Here is a 17,345-nt window from a genome sequence, read left to right as displayed (position 1 = left end):
GGACCAAGAAGTGCAAGTTGTGATATATTACTTGGTTCATTTATCTTTATGCCACCACCCCTAGAGAAGAGCAGAAAAGTTGATGCAAAGTTACGGGTAAAATTCGTAAGTTCAAAGTGGAAAAAAAGTGGTGAATTTATTTGTGTCGTGTCGCGAAGTTAAATGAGGCGCTTATTGGGAGGCAACCCAATTAGTAGTATAACTTCTTATTTTATTTTATTTTTATTTATAAGTGTGACTATTGTTTTTGTAGAATAGGGGAAGGAGTACCCAAAAATTTGAAGCGGAGGAGCATGTTTGAGATAAAGTGTGGGGTGCATACGACCCTTGATGAAAATTGAGAGAAGCTACTAGCTAGACCTAGAGGCCCAAGGATTTTTTTCTAAACCTTGTTTTAAATTTTTTTTTTGATGTTTTGGGGACATAACATTTTTTTAAGTGTGGGATGGAAGAATGAATTCCTATTTTTTACTGATTTCTTGAGTCGTTTCTTTTTTTTTAGGATGGGTTCCTTGGCTTTCGTTTTCTTGTTTTTGTGAGAAAAGTTCCTCTAAACTGAGTGTCTTTTTTCTTTTAGGAATATGTTTCCTTTTTAAAAAAATTGAGAGAAAAGAAAATATCCTTTTTTGAGTGGAGTGATACTTGCTATTTAGGTCTAATTTTTTCGTAGTACTTTTTTGTTAATGCTTGATTCATAAGGAAATTGCAGGATCTTTGATACTTAAGCTCATGATTGTGACTTTGTATATTGCTTACTTTATTTTATAGTTTATTATGATCTTGTCTCTCTTAGAAGTGGAATTGATTCATCTTGGTTGATATTTGTACCATATGTGGTGTGATTTTGTTCGTTCCGTGTTTTGCATCATAGTCTAGAACTTGTCCTGAATGTATTGAAGAGAAATAAAAAGTGTTGCTTTGGTTAGGAGATGATAATAGGCTTATTTTGATTTCTCCTTAAATTTAGCCTTTTCAAATATTATATCACTAGTTGGCCCCTTTTGAGCTTGTAGCCTTTTGTTAGTAGTCATATTTTACGCTTAACTATTTTGTTGAATCCCTAGTTTTTGCATCTTGATTCCTTGAGCATTATTGTATAGCCTTATTCTAATTTTTAATTCTAAAGAAAAACGAATCGCTGAGTGAAAAAAGGTAATCAATAATAGTTACAAAGTGATTAAAAGACCTCTTCAAAAGAAAGTGACATGAAAAACAAATCATCTAAAAGAAAAGAATAAAAATAAATTATTGAAGAATTCTTGATATATGACCATTACCGATGAAATAATTGTTGAATAGAGGGCTGAAAATAAAGAGAAGAAAATAATGGTTGATAAAGTCTTAAAGTACAAAGTATTTATTGAAGTGTAGCTCAGTGTTATATAGTTTTCTACCCGTCCCCTAGCCTACATTACAACCTATTAAAGTCCTATTTGATTCTATTCAAGCATGATTAATTGGTGGAGATGTACATAATTGGCAAGCTTATGATTTTTTGTGCATACATGTGAATTTAATTTATGAGTGTGAGTTGTTCTTTGATGTTAGTGTGTGGACTATTTCTTCTTGTGTGAGAATTTCTTCCATGATTGCTTGGTGATTTTATTAACTTTCTTTGATGAGAGTAGGTGATCAAGCTTAACTTTGATGAGTTCAAAATCCTTGTTTGAGGTTTGTTGTTTATTTAGATGTCTTGCATAATGATTAAGAATTATACTTGTATTTTGAAATTGGTATATGGCCTAATTGTTTGTGTCAACCCAAGTGATGACATTCCTAGTTTGGCTTTTTGAGATGAGGTTTGATGTGTGCTCAAGGACGAGCAAAAATTTATGTGTGGGGTGTTGATGTGAGACCAAAAATACATATTTTTAATCATTATTTATCTCATAGTTATTACTTATACTAGGGAACATGTCCACGCTTCGCGCACGGATTAATTAATGTGATAGGAAATTTTTTCTTGTAGATGCATTATATGATTATATTATTTGAGCATATCATTTTGTTTTCATTTGAAATGATGATACATGATGAAACTTATGAACTTTAGTATCTATTTAATGAGAATAATACATTGTTTATGAATAAATTTTAGAATATATACTCTGTTAAAAAATTTATTTGTTTTGATTGCTAAAATATCTATAGATTTACATCAAATACGGCATATCATTATTTATTAGATTGATGGTTAGATAATATATTTTCTGATCATAATTTATATTGATTATTTGGGGGCGATCCTTATTTGTCTTATCTATTGTAGTATTTCTGTATAAGTTTCAGGAATTGAAAGAAGGTTAATGTTGAACGGTGATATTTTTTACATTAGGAACTAAAATAAATAAATTTTAAAAAACACAAAAATCCCCAAATTGCCAAAATCATTGAAATTATTTTGACTCCTCTCATTTTCTCATTGAAAAAAATGAGAGCAAGTACTGGAATTAGTGGCACACTTAATGCAGTAATCACATTAGCAAATAATGCAGATACTTTCATATCAAACTTAGTAAACCAATTGTGTATATCTGCCAAGCTAATGCATTCCACACTAATGTCATTACATATGACACTCTCCCAAGCTTATACTCATTCATATCTCTTTTCATCCATCTCCATTCGCCGCTCGCGAATAGTCCAATCAGAATAGCACACGGGGAAAAATGACTGCCAAATGACTACGTTCATCACCTCTTTCAATGTGCATTTTTTCATTATGTTTCTGAAAATTTGCTCCGTTGCTGATAACAGCAACGCGTACCCTGCTGAACCGAAGAGAGTGTAGATGAATCTGATTAAAACGTAGCCTTTACCTTTGGCTGAACCGGTTGATGAGGAAGCGTAGCAATGGTTTTAGACATTCCTCAATCAACAGTTATTCGGGATAGTGTTTGCATTATTTGTATTGGCGTTTAACCTTGGTATTTGATTTTTTGGACTCTTTATAATGGATGCTTACAAGAGGTTGCAAACTTTGAACAGGAATAGAGTATTGGTTTTTGTTTTATACAAGAAGGAAGCATCTAGTGTAGAAATGATGCTACAGAAAAGGTAATTCTATTGCTCTTCTATTTAGTTGTGAAACATAAGATTCCTATGTCTAGCTTCGAATTACTTGCTGATAATAGTATAATACATGTTCCAACTAATTTGACCCTGGCAACATTGGTACATGTAGTATGCACCATGCTCATTGTATTGTGTATCATATCTGGTTTACATTTTGTGATGTTTAAAGTGTCTTTGCCTCAGGGGTTGGAAAGTTGTCTCTATTAGTGGTGACAAGCAACAACATGCTCGTACTAAGGCCTTGTCACTCTGATATAGGGATATATAATTGAAGAAGAAAAATATCCGATTTTGTTGACAGCGACATCATATGCAAACAACGAAATAGATTAATAATATAAGTTGTCTAAGGTTGGATAAAACCATACAAGTATGAAAATCATCAATACGGACAACATGGAGCTACTTATTAAACTAAACTTAAAATGGTAAAAGGACGAAATAACTTAACTAAAGTGTAAATTATAATAGGACGAAACAACTAAACTTAGCTAAAAAAAAACCATAAAACGATCAGAAGCAACAATTATAACTCTACTTCTTCAACTAATTTGTGTGATGCACACTTATTCCTCGTCATTTATGACCAACAATAATCCCTTTACTTCTTGACCTTATTTGTGTCTTGAACGCTTAATTCCTCATCATCTATGATTAGGTTTCTTCGTTTTCTACTCTTAGCAGCATTAGTTACATGTGCTTCATCCTCATAATCTTCCAAGTCAGTAAACAATTCATCAACAGATACCTGATTGTTCTTCAAAAAGTAAATTTATCAACATATTTATTAACCATGTTAATCCTTAAAATGATTTGATTTTTTATATTAAAATATTAAATGTAATTACCATCTGTTTGGTCAATCCGTTGGTTCCCTGATCTTTTGGGTCAGTTTCATTTTTGGATAAGTTCTTCCCCTGGAAGAAGAACAGTATGAAAAATAAATTACAAAGTAAACGTAATTGTAAATTACAAACTCATAGTCTATATTGCAATACCTTTTCTTCTTTCCTTAGTTTGTATTGTACTTCCAAATTATCATCTGGAATCCAAAGCTTTGATATTATAAAATTCTCAAGACCTTCTTTCAAATTATAGTGATTTAATCTCAATTTAAAAACAAATTCTTTCCCGCAAAGGCTTTGGACTTGGACAGGAACATCATTGTTAGCTGTAGTAAGCTTGTTGAACAACTTGTGAGCTGATGTATCAAGGAGTTTCTCAGTCACCTCATTAAATAAGATAAAATTAGTGTCTCCGGTCCTATCTGTCACTTTTAGGTGTATCTTGTACCTATGTTTACATAATAAGTTAGATTCATTCACAACATATTCAAACCTAATTCACAGTCCTTCGTAAATGGTTACCTGACCAAAAGAAATTTGCAATCTTTGTTGCAATTGTGGCACCGATAAATACTATTTGTTGGTTCAATCTTCTTCGAGCACACATTGCATGAAATGTAGTACCAACCAAAATAGTTATCTATTTCTATTATCTTTCTCTTCACTGTAACAATGTATTCCTGCAATTTTAATTAAATATCATGATATAGTGTAATGATCATGTTTAAATGGTAAACCAATTATATGAGAAGCGTAATAAGAAAAGAACCTGTAGTTCAGAGCTCCACTCAGCCTCCAGCAACTCCTTAATGTCCATACGGTTCAAAAACGTCTCTTCCTCATGAGGAAGACTGTTAACATTAGAGCTTTTTATAATTTGAACTTCATTGGACATGGTGGAAAATTTTGGAGCCAAAGATCTTATGTAATCTATATCAAGATTCACATATATTTTGCTTGCATAGGTGGTGGAGAAGCTAACCTCACCTATAGGGTTAAAGATGAAAGCATGTCATTTCTTTAAAACGCTTGGAGTTAAATTGCTAGTAAGTACAACTAAATCTGTAACAATTACCATGAAATTCCTTCACTGTTGTAGAAGTCACTATCACTATATATGGGCCAGCATCATTGTTATACAAATAAGGACAAAACTTCTCCCCAAATTCTTCCCATAAGGTAATTTTTGCTTTAGCCAAACTATGCATAGAAACCATGAATCAATGATCAAATAATTTTATGGTAAGGAGATAACAAAGTAAAACAACTTAAAATGAGATGAGTGACTTACTAATCAGTAAGAATATGGATATCCCTCTTCTTCCATTTTGAACCAACACTCTCGATATCACCAATTCCATATAAACAACCAACAACATCTACGAAAATTGAAGAGGAAGATTCATATGCAAGTGTTCTATTTGAATAGTTTAGGCAATTATTTAGCATTTACATTAAATGTAATCGGTAAGACTTTAAATATAAATATAGACCTGATAAGACAATGTTGTTGTTCACCCTTGAATCAATGACATCTGGATTAATAAATTCAAAACCGTTTACTGGAATTTCAATAATATCTTCAGACAAATTCTTGATTGCAGTTGAGGCAAAGAAAATGATTTTTAATGAGTTTTGAACAGGTCTATATCCCCCAATGCTTTCAACAACTTTGAAGTTCTTGATGATAAATACAGAACCTTCATTCAACTTGTCTTTGAACCTGTTAACCTGATTTTTTCTAATTATACCATGCATCAAATTACCCTGATAGAAGAAGTAATTAGTAAGTAATTTGATAAATTGAAACTACCCAAAAAAAAAAATTGGTAAATGAATCAATCAGAAATGTACCTTTTCATCGATAAATATCATATCCATACTGATAAGCTCACCATTTTTCTTGAGATTAATGGCGTTCCACATTCTACAAATTCTTACTCTTATTGCAAAATCATCTGTACCAGTAACCAATTATGAAAGAAAAGAAATCGTCATTGTTAAAACTCAATTAAAAGAAACAGAGACAATGTAAAGTTGAATATGGGAATGATTCACTACCCATATATATATATACTACAAGAATTATGGTTATGAAAGGGGAGAGTAAATCAGTAGAGTAATTAGCAGAGCAATTATGACAAATTAATACACAATTAATTAGCAGGCAATTATCACAGATTAATACACAATTAATTAGCAGAGCAATTATCACAGATTAATACACAATTTAATACATTGGAGTTACAAATAAGGAAGATGAAACAATGAGTTTTATGGAAACCTGTCTCTTAGATTCTTGGGAGGTAGAAGGTTCTTAGTTTGGCAACTTTTGTTTGAATTTTCTGAAGTTTTGGAGTTGCACAAGATAGGAAGTCGTCGATGAACAGAATCAGTTCTGAACAGCTCTGCTGAAAATTTATCACACTTCTGCCAAAGGTGAGAAAAATGGATATCAAAAGTTAAATCCTTAAAATTTGTACTATGGATACTAGTAGTCAGTAAAGATACCTAAAAGACTTACCATGAAGCAGATTATTAAAAGTAAATAGATCATTTTGAGCTTCACAAACAAGAAAGAGTTAAAAGGGGCATGACAGAGTTTTGGTTTAATCCAATAAAGGTTGCTGAAATACTTAGAAGTGGACTAATTGTTGTGATAATATAGGTTCTTTATACAAAAATGATTATAGTTAAACCTCATAGTTTCATCTTCATATAGCAAGAAAACAAAAATAGAAAATTAATTTGTTCAAAACTCAAGTGTTCTCATTTTGGTAAGATATTTATAAGGAATCACAAAGATTATCCTTTTACCGCATAGAACAACATGCTCAGTGTGATTCTACAGGTGGATCTAAGGAGGGTAGCATATATATATACGAAGCTCTATTCAAAAACAGTTTCAGTATCAATATCTGCCATAATTTGCCAAAGTCTTCTGAACTAAACTTGGTTTCCTCATACAGGCACAGCTCTTGTTTCAACCCAATTGTTCAGTATTTCACAAGACAGATTTCTGAACAATATTGCAGCTGATGGACTCTTTGGTTAGCTTAAACATATTTCTTTGAGCATGCGGTTCATTTTCTACACCTAGTTCAGCACAGGCTTATTGGCTAATTACCAAAGAAAATTTTTCTTAATCTATGGAGTTCCTTTCCGTTAAGCGGGTGATGTTTTTCTTAACCATATATCTTTGAGCATGCAGTTCTTTGTACGCCTAGTTCAGCACAGGCTTATTAGCTAAAATTACCAAAGAAAACTTTCTTAACCTATGGAGTTCCTTTCCACTAAGCGAGTGATGTTTGTGTTGATGTGTGACTCACAAATTCCTTATAAGATGAATATAATTTTCTCCACAGTAAGGCCAGGGATAAAGATAAACGTTATCATATTCATATTGTGAGCAAATGCCAGCCAAAGTGCAGTCCTCAACTTAAAATAATAGAAGAGAAAATTTAAGTAAACTGGGTAGCAAGAGAGATACCTCTAGCTTTTTCCTGAATTTATCGTGCCCTTTCAGAAGTAAATGCACGGGGATATAGCAAGACAGAAATATTATCCATCCTATTGTCAAGACAATGACTCTGCAATTGAATTAGAAAAGAAGGATGAAAAGAGTGATCTTTCAATGGGGTAGTGAAAAGCTATTGCAATAGGCGAGTAAATTAGTTCATGATTAGGACTCAAATGAGAAAAATAAAAGAAATTAAAGAGACTAAACCTTATGGGAAAAAGAATTCCATATCTAACAACAACTCCCAAGCACCATAAAGGAAACAAATAGATGTTCCAGTTCCAAGGTTCTGGTGGATTTGACTTGAAGCATCGGGTGAAAGAATCCTGCAAAAAACGAATGGATATACGGAAATGAAAATGGATACATTGAACTTCCTGAAACTGAAAAGCCAAGCTTCAACATAAAGTTTTTGACAAAATCCAAAAGAAGTAGAGGTCAAATTGTTTTTTTGGTAGTGCAAGAATTGGCAACTTTGCAGTCATGGTGGTTAATAATAAATCAATCTGCACGCGACAAGCAAATGGGCAGTTGACAAAGCAAAAGTGACATCCAAGTTGAATGTCTAGTATATCGCTAATTCAGTCCTTCTCCATTATGTTCTTTTAAGACTACAGCTTTAAGTTGAATACTCAGACACATGCATGTAATTTGAATACTTTTTCTTACATAACTTTAAAGAAGACACTTTATGAATCAAGCCATGGGAGTTCTTGGCAATTCGAAAACGAAGCAAATGCCTTGAATTTAGTATGAGAAAATTACAAGGTGAAAGTTTCAAAATACTTCTATCTTTTAATCACAAAATTGTTGTATCTATTTGTAGTCTACAGGATACACATTCATCTTGTCTTTCAGAGGCATCTAAACCAATTTCTCCTTAACCGTAAAAAAATAAAAAAAAGGTGTGAAAATACAAAAAATGAACAGAGAAAATATAATAATTGGTGACTATATAAAAATTATAAATACATTTCAAAGCAAAAAGAACGACGACAGATTGTTACATACGCAAAAAATGACATCATGAAAATAATAATATATTTTTCAATTACTTTTTATAATTTATAATATAAGTGAAACTAATCATCATAAATTTTGTTGTTGTTAAAATGAAATAATTATATTTATTTTTTTCATAACAAAGAGAAAATAGAATACTAAAGGATCAAATGATTAGTATTGACAATATAATACATTTAGCTAAATTATTTACATAAATTTAAACTTTAAAAACTCTAGCAAAAGTAATTAAGTTGCTAATAAATTTTAAAGTGAAAAAATAATCTCATAAATAGGAGTAACAAAAATCGAAAGAGCAAGAAACTATAAGAGTATCTTCTTACCGCACAGATGACAGATTTTACAAGAGAAGCACATCTAGAATCAGAGATGTTCATAGCATTGAACTGAGTTTGAAGTTGTTTATCATCAGTGGAGTTGCAGCATGAGGTTCCATTGTAAGAACAGAATGCTAGAGGAGTCTTTTGCTGAAAAGGAGCCCCTGTAACACACGAAGTAGCACCAATAAAATTAAAAAAAATAGAATAGACAAGAGTTAATGGTCAAAAACACATATTAAGTATTCCTTTTTCCGAGTTCCCAACCTGAACTATCACCAAATGTTTATCGAAACATACCTCAACTATCAGTTGTTCCCTTTCCCAACCTAGAATATCACCATCATTCAGGTATGAAAAGAGAACAACTAATAGTTGAGGTGTGTGTGTCGATAAACATTTAGTGATAGTTCAGATATAAAAATTGAAAAACCGGATACACTCACTCAATAGATTAACTGCAAATAAGAAGTTCTTCAAGATAGAACTTCTAATGGACTGAATGAAACTTACTTGAATCAGTACACAAGGGAAGTGAAAAAGAAGGATCAAGAAGCTGCAGTAAGTTCAAAAGAATGATGAATATGACAAAATGACTCCTTCCCATTGCTAAAAGAAGAATTAATATTGCAGTTACATCAAAGTTCGTAATAGGACGCAGACTGACTGAAGAGAAAAAAAGTAAGATTTATCTATAAAATGTTTTTAACTTTTTGTGCTTCAAACTTTTGAACACACCTACCAAATTGTGTGTTATTGGTACATATCTTACCATCAATCCATTTGTAAATTTTAAAATATTTATTTCTCTTCCATATCAATCTGTCATTTTCTCTTAACCACAAGGGTCATTTGACAAAATGTACACATAGAGATGAGAGGCCCCATTAACAAGTAGTTGACTTTAAAAGCTATAGCATTTGTTAAAAATAGAAGCAGAATTAAATATTGGATGGTAGACCTGAAAACACTGAATTTGTTTGACAAAAGACAGGCTGGATGTATCTTGGTTGGTTTCTTGTCCCCACTGATTGCACAAAATTGGTTCTATAGTCTAGCTATAGTTCATAACTATATATAATTATGAGGGTAATTGAACGGAGTAAGAGTTTTTATTAGGAGTCTCCCGATACTTTGTGAAGTTCACCAAGCATTGATGCCAACAAAGAAGACTTTCCTGATCCAACCATTCCAACAATTGCAGCAAGTTCCCCCTTTCGAACCTGAAGATTTATGTGTTTCAGAACAATTTGATCACCATCATCTTCCCATGAAAAAGTATTAATCTCATTAATTTTCCCTTCTTAAACTAAGAAATATGTATCTCTTTATTTTCATAATTTATATTTTCATAATCTCTATAACTCTTTATAACCCCCCAAATTTAAATGTGTATACTTATAATTATTTATTTAGTTTATAAATATATATATATATATATATATATATATATATATATGTCACGACCCCAAAATCGGGCCGCGACTGGCACCCACACTTACCCTCCTATGTGAGCGAACCAACCAATCTAAACCTTAACATTTCAATATAATATCAACAGAAAGTAATGCGGAAGACTTAAACTCATTAACGAAAACCAATTCAATAACTATTATTTCCCAAAATCTGGAAGTCATAATCACAAGAACATCTACTTCAAATTACTAAATCTAAGAGTTTCTAAGAAGCTAAAAATACATAAAAGCTAGTCCATGCCGGAACTTCAAGGCATCAAGACATGAAGAGGAAGATCCAGTCCAAGCTAGAAGCATTAGCTCACCCTGATATCCGGAGTTATGAAGACTGGCTAGAGTTACTGTTGAGTCGAAGATGACGGCACGTTTGCTGCACTCCACAAATAAACAAGAAGAAAACATAAAAGTAGGGGTCAGTACAAAACACGGGTACTGAGTAGATATCATCAGCCAACTCAAAATAGAAATCAATATATACCAAGTAATATCATAAAATCAACTTATGATACTCAACATGTAGCAACAGCTAGTACTATATCATTAACAATTACCATCAAGTTCACACGTGAGGACTCAAGCCTCAATACCATACTCATTTGGGAATTTATGTTCATTAGATTGAGTATATTAACATCTTTCAAGATTCATTATCTTTATTCCTCTTGTGTCGGTACGTGACACTCCGCTCCCTCATATTCATTAATCCTCTTGTGTCGGTATGTGACACTCTGATCCCCTACTACTATGTGTCGGAACGTGACACTCCGATCCCCTAAATCTACGTGTCGGTTCGTGACACCCGATCTCCTAAATCTACGTGTAAGTTCGTGACACCCGATCCCCTAAATCTACGTGTCGGTTCGTGACACCCGATCCCCTAAATCTACGTGTCGGTTTGTGACACCCGATCCCCTAAATCTACATGTTGGTTCATGACACCTGATCCCCTAAATCTACGTGACGGTTCGTGACACCCGATCCCCTAATCTCATTCTATCAATTCATCAAGCCTTCTCCCTTACCAAGGCATCATCAATCTCATTACTTTACTTCATCAAGCCTTCTCCCTTACCAAGGCATCATCATTAACAAGAGATTAGGTTTTTATCAAGATTTGGGGTTCAATAACTTCATCATACTTAATATAATCACAATTATATAATCACGTTCATGCATGCATACAATTAAGCACATAGCAGGGTTTACAATACTATCAATACATATCATTCTCTATTAAGAGTTTGCTATGAAAGAATGAAAACCATAACCTACTTCCACCGAAGATTCGTGATCAAGCAAGCAAATTCCCAAGCTTTGTGTTTTTCCTCTCGTTCGATCCTCTCTCTATCGTTTCTCTTTCCTTCTCTTTGTTCTTTCTATTTTCTTTATTCAAACCCTCTTTCTTTTCCCCTAATTGGTATATAATTAAGAATAAAAGATGGCAATAATAACCCACTAATTAACTTAAGGTTACCTCTTTTAACCCCCAAGTAATTAGACTTATTAACATTAACCCACTAACTTTATAATTAAAGCAGGAATAGTCAAAAACGTCCCTTAAAACGTATAAAGAAATCCGACCCAGACTGGGATTGCGCAACCTGCGACGGCCCGTCGTGCCTGCGACGGTCCGTCCTGCAGGTCGTCACAATGTCCAGAGAGTGGATTTCCTCTGAAGACTCTGTGACGGTCCTTCACACCTGTGACGGTCCGTCCTGCCATTTCGTTACGAAGTTCAGAGAGTCGATTTTTAGTACCCAATTTCAGATTTTCTAAGTGTTTTGAAACGAGACCCTGCGACGGTCCGTCGTGCCCATGACGGTCCGTCGTGGGGTCCGTCGCCTCAGCCTGTTTTTCCAGAAATAAAATCTGCAGCTCAAAACGACTAAACAGGTCGTTACAATAGATACCAATTTACCCATCGTTCATCCCCGAACGATCACAAGAAGGAAAACAAGGGCGAAAAGGAGTACCTGAATCTGTAAACAGATGTGGGTATTTTTCTCGCATATCTGCCTCCTTCTCCCAAGTGGCTTCTTCAACGGGTCGATTCTTCCATTGAACTTTGATGGATGCAATCTCCCTTGATCTCAACTTGCGAATTTCTCTATCTAGAATGGCAACAGGTTCCTCCTCATAAGACAAATTCTCATTAAGCAAAACTGAATCCCAACGGATAATGTAGTTTCCATCCCCATGGTATTTTTTCAACATAGACACATGGAATACCGGATGCACTTCGGACAGCCCTGGAGGCAAGGCTAACTCATAAGCCACCTCCCCTACTCGCTTAAGCACTTCAAAGGGACCAATATACCTTGGGCTAAGTTTACCTCGCTTACCAAACTGCATCACCCCTTTCATTGGCGAAACCTTCAACAAGACTTGTTCACCCTCCATAAACTCCAAGTCTCTAACCTTCCGATCTGCATACTCCTTCTGTCTACTTTGCGCCGCTAGAAGTTTTTGTTGAATAGATTTCACTTTATCTAATGATTCCCTCAGAAAGTCAGTACCCCAAGGTCTAACTTCAAATGCATCAAACCACCCAATGGGAGACCTACATCTTCTCCCATATAGTGCCTCAAATGGGGCCATATCAATGCTTGAGTGATAGCTATTGTTGTAGGAGAACTCTGCTAAGTGTAAGAAGCTATCCCAATGGCCACCAAACTCTATCACACATGCACGAAGCATATCCTCCAACACTTGAATCGTTCTCTCAGACTGACCATCGGTCTGAGGATGGAACGCAGTACTAAGGTCCAACATAGTACCCAATTCCGCATGCAATGTCAACCAAAACTTAGAAGTAAACTGCGTACCTCTATCTGATATAATGGAGAGTGGAACCCCATGCAATCGCACCACTTCCGAGATGTAAAGTTTGGCTAACTTCTCTGCATTTTAAGTCACCTTGACCGGAATGAAGTGAGCAGACTTTGTTAACCTATCAACAATTACCCAAATAGAATCAAACTTTCCCAATGTCTTTGGAAGACCAACCACGAAATCCATTGCAATCCTTTCCCACTTCCATTCAGGAATGGGCATTCTCTGAAGGGTTCCTCCGGGCCTTTGGTGTTCATACTTTACTTGTTGACAGTTTGGACATTTGGCAATAAAATCCACAATATCACGCTTCATTCTACTCCACCAAAAGTGTTGCTTTAGGTCACGGTACATCTTGGTTGCACCCGGATGTATCGAATACCTTAAACTATGAGCCTCTGTCAGAATAGTGTTGATCAAATCATCAACGCGGGGTACACATACCTTTCCCTTAATCCTCAAAACACCTTCCTCATCGATTGTAGCTTCTTTAGCCTCTCCTTGCAACACTTTATCTCGGATCTGGATCAATTTTTCATCATTAAACTGTTTTCCCTTAATCTTGTCAAGGAAGGAAGATCTTGCCTCCACACAAGCTAAAAATTCTCCCTTCTCATTTACTTCTAATCTCATAAGGTTGTTAGCCAGAATCTGAACTTCTCTAGCCAATGGGCGTCTAGAAGCTTGCAAGTGAGCTAGACTTCCATGCTTCCCGCTTTTCTACTTAAAGCATCCGCTACAACATTCGCCTTCCCCGGATGATACAAAATAGTGATGTCGTAGTCCTTCAGTAGTTCCATCCATCTCCTCTATCTCAAGTTCAAATCTTTCAGAGTAAAGACATACTGTAGGCTACGATGATCCGTATAGACCTCACACTTAACCCCATATAAATAGTGTCTCCATTGCTTTAATGCAAACACTACCGCGGCCAATTCCAAATCATGAGTTGGATAGTTACGTTCATGCACTTTTAATTGTCTTGAAGTATAAGCAATCACATTCTTCTCTTGCATTAGCACTGCACCCAAACCCGAATAGGATGCATCACAATAGACAATGAAAATCTTACCTTCCACTGGCAAGGTAAGGATTGGTGCGGTAGTCAAAAAAGTCTTGAGCTTCTGAAAGCTTTCTTCACACTCGTCCGACCATACAAATGGAACATTCTGTTTAGTCAAGTTCGTCAATTGGGAAGCAATGGAAGAGAATCCCTTGACAAATCGGCGGTAATAGCTAGCTAAACCAACAAAGCTCGTTATTTCTGACACATTAGTAGGTCTTACCCAATTCTTTACTGTCTCAATCTTAGAAGGATCCACCATTACTCCATCCTTAGAAACTACATGCCCCAAGAAGGACACTGCATCTAGCCAAAACTCACACTTAGAGAACTTGGCATAAAGCTTTTTCTCCCTCAACATTTCCAATACAATCTTCAAATGCTCCTCATGTTCCTTCTTACTTTTAGAGTATATCAGTATATCATCAATAAATACGATCACGAAGAGGTCAAAATATGGCTTAAAAATCCCGTTCATCAAGCTCATGAACGCAGCAGGGGCATTCATAAGACCAAAAGACATCACTACAAATTCGTAATGCCCATACCTCGTCCGAAAAGCAGTCTTTGGCACATCCGTTGCCCGTATTTTCAATTGATGATAACCGGATCTCAAGTCAATCTTAGAGAAGACACAGGCACCTTGTAACTGATCGAACAAGTCATCAATGCGAGGAAGAGGATACTTGTTCTTAATAGTTACCTTGTTCAACTGCCTGTAGTCTATGCACATCCTAAAACTCCCATCCTTTTTCTTCACAAATAATATCGGAGCACCCCAAGGAGATGCACTTGGTCTAATAAAGCCTTTGCTTAGCAACTCTTGAAGTTGGGGCTTTAACTCTCTTAACTCCGCGGGAGCCATCCTATAAGGGGGTATTGAAATGGGGCGAGTACCCGGTTCAAGATCAATACAGAAGTCAATATCCCTATCTGGTGGCATACCAGGAAGATCTGCAGGGAACACATCCAGAAACTCACGGACCGCCGAAATCGACTCAATCGAAAGTACTTGGGTAGTGTCATCCTTGAGATGTGCCAAGAAGGCTAAACACCCTTTACTAACCATTTTCTTAACACGAAGAAAGGAGATGATACGCACCGGATTGGAAGTGTAGTCACCCTCCCACACTAACGGATCTGTCCCAGGCTTGGCTAACGTCACCGTTTTAGCATTACAATCTAAGATCGCAAATTGCGGAGAAAGCCAAGTCATACCCAGAATTACGTCAAAATCAACCATTACTAAGATAACCAAATCTACATAAGTGTTGCTCCCTACAAAGTTCACCAAACAAGACCTATATACCTTTTCAACTACCACAGACTCACCCACCGGAGTAGAAACATGAATAGGCCTATCAAGTAATTCACAATGTAAATTTAGACCATTAGCAAATGAGGAAGATACATAAGAAAATGTGGATCCAGGATCAAACAATACAGAAGCCATGCAATCACAAATCAGAAGATTACCTGTGATGACAGCATCAGATGTCTCCGCCTCCGTTCTCCCAGAGAAAGCATAACAATGGGCCCTTTCGTTTGTTTGTCCGTTTCCCTACCATGTTGTGATGTAGTGGCTCCAGTTTTCCCATCACCACGGCCGTTTTGGTGACCACCATTACCTCGACCACCACGTCCTCCAGAATAACGGCCTCTACCATGACCACCTCTACCTCTAGCTATTGGGGGTCTATAACTCTGTTTGGGACAATTCCTCCTAATATGTCCAGTCTCCCCACATCCATAACACTCTCTAGAGTAAAGCATGGGTCTCTCAGAGAAGTGTTGACTGGTCTGAGGTGGACCCCCAACTACAGTCTGTAGTGAAGACTGAATGGGTCGAACTGAGTAACCTCCGGAACCCTGTCGTCTAGAGTAAGAACCGTTGAACTCACCTCCCTTTCGAAACCTCTTTGACGTCGATGCCATGGTGAATTCATCTTGCTTCACTCCTTCCACCTCTACCACAAAATCTACCACTTCTTGGAAGGATTTTGCCGTAGCCGATACCTGTAAGGCTGAAATCCGCAACTCTGACCTCAACTCCTTCACAAAACGACGAATCCGCTCTTGTGGACTGAAACAAAGTTGGGTGGCATATCTGCTTAGTGCACGAAACTTAGCCTCATATGCATTGACTGACATCCTACCTTGCTCTAGGCTCAAGAACTCATCCCTTTTCCTATCCCTCAAAGTCTGGGGGGTATACTTCTCCATAAACAAGCTAGAGAATGAGGCCCAAGTCATAGGTGGTGCCTCTGTTGGTTGACATTCGACATGTGACCGCCACCACATTTTGGCGTTCCCTTGAAACTGATAAGTCACAAACTCCACACCAAACCGTTCTACTATACCCATCTTGTGTAGTAGCTCGTGACAGTCAACCAGAAAATCATAAGCATCCTCCGATTCAGCACCCTTGAAGACTGGAGGTTTCAATTTCAAGAACTTACTGAAAATTTCATGCTGATCATTTGTCATTACAGGCCCTGTAGTCAGACGAGGAAATGTGCCTATTTCCAATGAGGCATCCATGCGGGGAGCCGCAGTAGCCGCATGTTGTACCTCTGTAACCGGAGGTGTTGGTGCAGAAAACACTGGAGGTGCCTGACCTTGATCAGACAACCCACTAAGATATGCGAGAACCTGATTGATCATTTCTGGGGTAGGTTGGGGTGGTAATTCCTCATTCTGTACTTGTTCATTTTCCCCATCCTCCCCTTCTCTTACTACTTCTTCAGTCGGAGGAGGAGTCACTACCCTAGTATCAGATGGGCTAGGTGCTCGTCCCCTTCCCCTAGAGGACGTCCTCCCACGACCTCTACCACGGCCTTTTGCCGCTACTCTGCCTCGAGCTACAGCCCCAGTGGCTGGCTCGGATGCTTCTTGTCTTGCCGGTGTTGGTGTTGGCGCAGTCGTTGCTCTAGTTCTAACCATCTGCGAAATAGAGTGAAGATGGTCAGATACCAATTTGTATCACCTAGATACCAATTGGATCCAAGTAATAGCACGAAAGAAAGAATGAAAGAATGGAATTTTCCTAAAGTCTTATAGCTTCTCAAAGAAAAGTAAAGGCGTCCCCCTACTGTTCCTTAAGACTCTACTAGACTCGTTCTTGTGTGATGAGACCAACGAACCTAATGCTCTGATACCAAGTTTGTCACGACCCCAAAACCGGGCCGCGACTGG

General features: G+C 36.5%; 1 protein-coding gene across 1 annotated transcript; it reads right to left on the bottom strand.

Annotated features, from left to right (window-relative positions):
* Positions 1 to 3,676: 3,676 nt before the first annotated feature.
* LOC138341651 (replication protein A 70 kDa DNA-binding subunit D-like) lies at positions 3,677 to 5,369 on the bottom strand. Its single transcript, XM_069293164.1, has 7 exons — positions 5,212 to 5,369; positions 4,996 to 5,120; positions 4,690 to 4,907; positions 4,443 to 4,600; positions 4,074 to 4,368; positions 3,924 to 3,992; positions 3,677 to 3,823 (listed from the first exon to the last, which is right to left on the bottom strand). Exons 1-7 carry the CDS (start codon positions 5,367 to 5,369, stop codon positions 3,677 to 3,679), a joined length of 1,170 nt encoding a protein of 389 aa, XP_069149265.1.
* Positions 5,370 to 17,345: the final 11,976 nt, after the last annotated feature.

This window comes from Solanum lycopersicum, chromosome 2, assembly GCF_036512215.1.
Source record: "Solanum lycopersicum chromosome 2, SLM_r2.1".
Classification (NCBI taxonomy): Eukaryota; Viridiplantae; Streptophyta; class Magnoliopsida; order Solanales; family Solanaceae; genus Solanum; species Solanum lycopersicum.
This window is presented reverse-complemented; position numbering and strand designations above follow the sequence as displayed.